This window comes from Poecilia latipinna, unplaced genomic scaffold (genome assembly GCF_001443285.1).
Source record: "Poecilia latipinna isolate Pla-1442-1.1 unplaced genomic scaffold, P_latipinna-1.0 Scaffold457, whole genome shotgun sequence".
Taxonomy (NCBI): Eukaryota; Metazoa; Chordata; class Actinopteri; order Cyprinodontiformes; family Poeciliidae; genus Poecilia; species Poecilia latipinna.
In genome coordinates this window covers 518,114-520,731 of record NW_015113073.1, presented here as the reverse complement: position 1 = coordinate 520,731, position 2,618 = coordinate 518,114, and the positions used below count along the sequence as shown (strand labels likewise).

At 35.5% G+C, this 2,618-nt stretch overlaps 1 protein-coding gene across 1 annotated transcript in view; it reads right to left on the bottom strand.

The window, feature by feature from the left end:
* The window catches only part of LOC106951412 (UDP-glucuronosyltransferase 2C1-like), a 15,580-nt gene extending 13,145 nt beyond the window's left edge, over positions 1 to 2,435 (bottom strand). The window contains exons 1-2 of the mRNA XM_015038946.1: positions 2,359 to 2,435; positions 1,941 to 2,239 (exon numbers count right to left, since the gene is read on the bottom strand). Coding sequence (XP_014894432.1) covers positions 1,941 to 2,239; positions 2,359 to 2,362 — 303 coding nt within the window. The 5' untranslated portion in view covers positions 2,363 to 2,435. The remainder of the gene's footprint in view (positions 1 to 1,940; positions 2,240 to 2,358) is intronic.
* Between the last annotated feature and the right edge of the window lie 183 nt (positions 2,436 to 2,618).

Here is a 2,618-nt window from a genome sequence, read left to right as displayed (position 1 = left end):
ACATCTCTGTCCATTTCAACTGTGATGGATGTGTAGAGGGGGGATTTTTCTGGGATATACCAGCTGCTGGAACCCCTGATCACACTGATGTTGTGACCTCTGGCATGAAGTTCTTCTAACAGGATCTTCATATTGATCCAGTGGCTGCCATCTAGAGGATACACCAAAATATTCCCTGCGTCGCAGTGCGATATGAAGAAAATCTGAAACAAGCTGAAGACTACTAAGAATCCACACGTTCCTAAAATGCATAAGAAACATTCCTCTGTGAGTTTTCAGGAAATGTATAAGCATAAACTCAAATATTTATGTATTTATTACAAACTGAATAGGTATGGCAATAGGTTATATCACATCTTATTGAAAATGCATAATTTCACACCACAAAAAGAAAGTGAATAAAACCCCTAACACAAGACAATGATCATAGTGACATTTACTCACCCATATTGAAGTAAGTTAATATTAGCACGACTTGCAAGCAGACTGACTGTCCATCTCCTGTAGGAGACCTTTGAGTACAAACACCAATAAAAGAGATAAAAACCGTCACAAGGTAAATGAGTTACAAGCAGTACACACACACTGCAAGAAGCTGCTTTAAATTATTCGAAATTAAATTAATATACCATACTACAGCCAACTTATTATTATTGGAAACCAAACCGGGATTTAGTTTTACAACATAATCTAGAAATTAATACTTACTTTAGTATGTGTTTTTGCTTTCTTAGTTGGGAACAGTTAGGAATTTAAGGGCAAAAACAAGGTTGTTGTTTTTTTTTTTTTTATTTACATTTACAGCGTAGAATTGTTGGATTTGTGTTCAAAATTAGGTTAATGTTTTATGTGTTCTGCATTACAAAAATATGAATTTAATCAGACAAGTAGGAGTAAGACTCAAAAACAGCACCTTCAAATCCACATCTGCAAAAAAAAAAAAATCTATAAGGTTACAAACACAGTAGCCTACCAGTGTGTGTGTATATGTGCGTGAGGGAGCAGGGATTTTCAGGAGACATGTCAGAAATTAATTGAGAAACACTGCCTTAAACTGACAGGTTGGGAAATAGAGTACTTGAGAGAGAAATCAATAAAATACCTTTGGTAACTCCGGTGGAGCTTCAGAGGTCTACAGCTGGGGTTGCATCTCTGTCAGTAGTACAACCACTTCACAAATTTGGCCATAGCCACATATGAGAATGACCGAGTCAAAGTCAGGACCTGAATTCTTTCTAAATATTTTGTAAAACCTGACTATTTATCTTTTACAGATGTCATTTATTATGTATGAAAAGATTTTAACAATTTCACCTAAAAGAATGGGAATAATCATCTAGATTTAACACATCTATTGGATGTACACATCTAGAAGCATCTTACAAAACATATACAATTGTAATTACACTCTACAAAATAGCAAATCTGGAGCAATGAAAATAAATACTCACTACACTTTTAAAATATTTACTTGAAAAAGAAATCACTAACTCCTAATTAAATACATTCGTAATGGTGGTTTCCAATACATGCAACCTTAAGAGATAGAAATGCTTCCAGAAAACAATGTAGAAGATATATTTAAATCATAATTAAACTTTACACATGCAAATAATTCAATCAATATTCTAAGTCAATTTTGTTTCAGTTTTCGATTCCGTCNGCTAACACAACACCTTGTCCTATTCCTGGATCAGTAAGAACCACATCATACTGTGATTCTATTAAGCTTTTTATCAACTTTGGATTTTCAAAGATTTGTGATGCAGCATCATACCACAGGGCATGAGCCTGAGCAATGAAGGACAAAAGGTTTTTTGTGAGCTTAAAAAATGTAAGCAGTGAAGGCCCTTCTCGGTGCACCTAAAAAAAGAAAAAATAAATAGCCCTTTGATGTACAGATGAAAAAACACACAGGAAAACACATTTATTTCACATACCCTCATGTGGTCTTGTATGAACTCCCCAAAGAAATCCTTTACATCTCTGTCTATTTCAACTGTGATGGATGTGTAGAGGGGAGATTTTTCTGGGATATACCAGCTGTTGGAGCCTCTGATCACACTGATGTTGTGACCCCTGGCATGAAGTTCTTCTAACAGGATCTTCATATTGATCCAGTGGCTGCCATCCAGAGGAGACACCAAAATATTTCCCGCATTACAGTTTGGAGTAAGGAAAATTAGAAACGAGCTGAAGAATACACATATTCCACCCACATTGTGCAAAGGCGTGACCCCTAAAATGGATAAGAGAAAACACTCAATCTTTTTACATTTGCAAATATTCATACATACAGTAAAGAAAATATAAAGTATCATCACCAACATTATAATAATCCTAATGATTGTCACTTACCCATGTCAAAAGTTATCAGAAGACCCACTTGCCAGCAGACTGACAGTCATTCAGGAGAGCTTTGAGTTCAAATACCCATAAAAGAGATAAGCCCCTTACCAAGTAAATGAGTTACACGTGGCACGTGGCACCTGACACATGAAGTTGGGTAAGAGATTTCTCAATAAATTGCTTTTGCTATTTTAAAACCTGTAAACATTGATATACCATAATTTCTGGACTATTGAGGGCACCTGAATAAAAGCCATACCCACTAACTT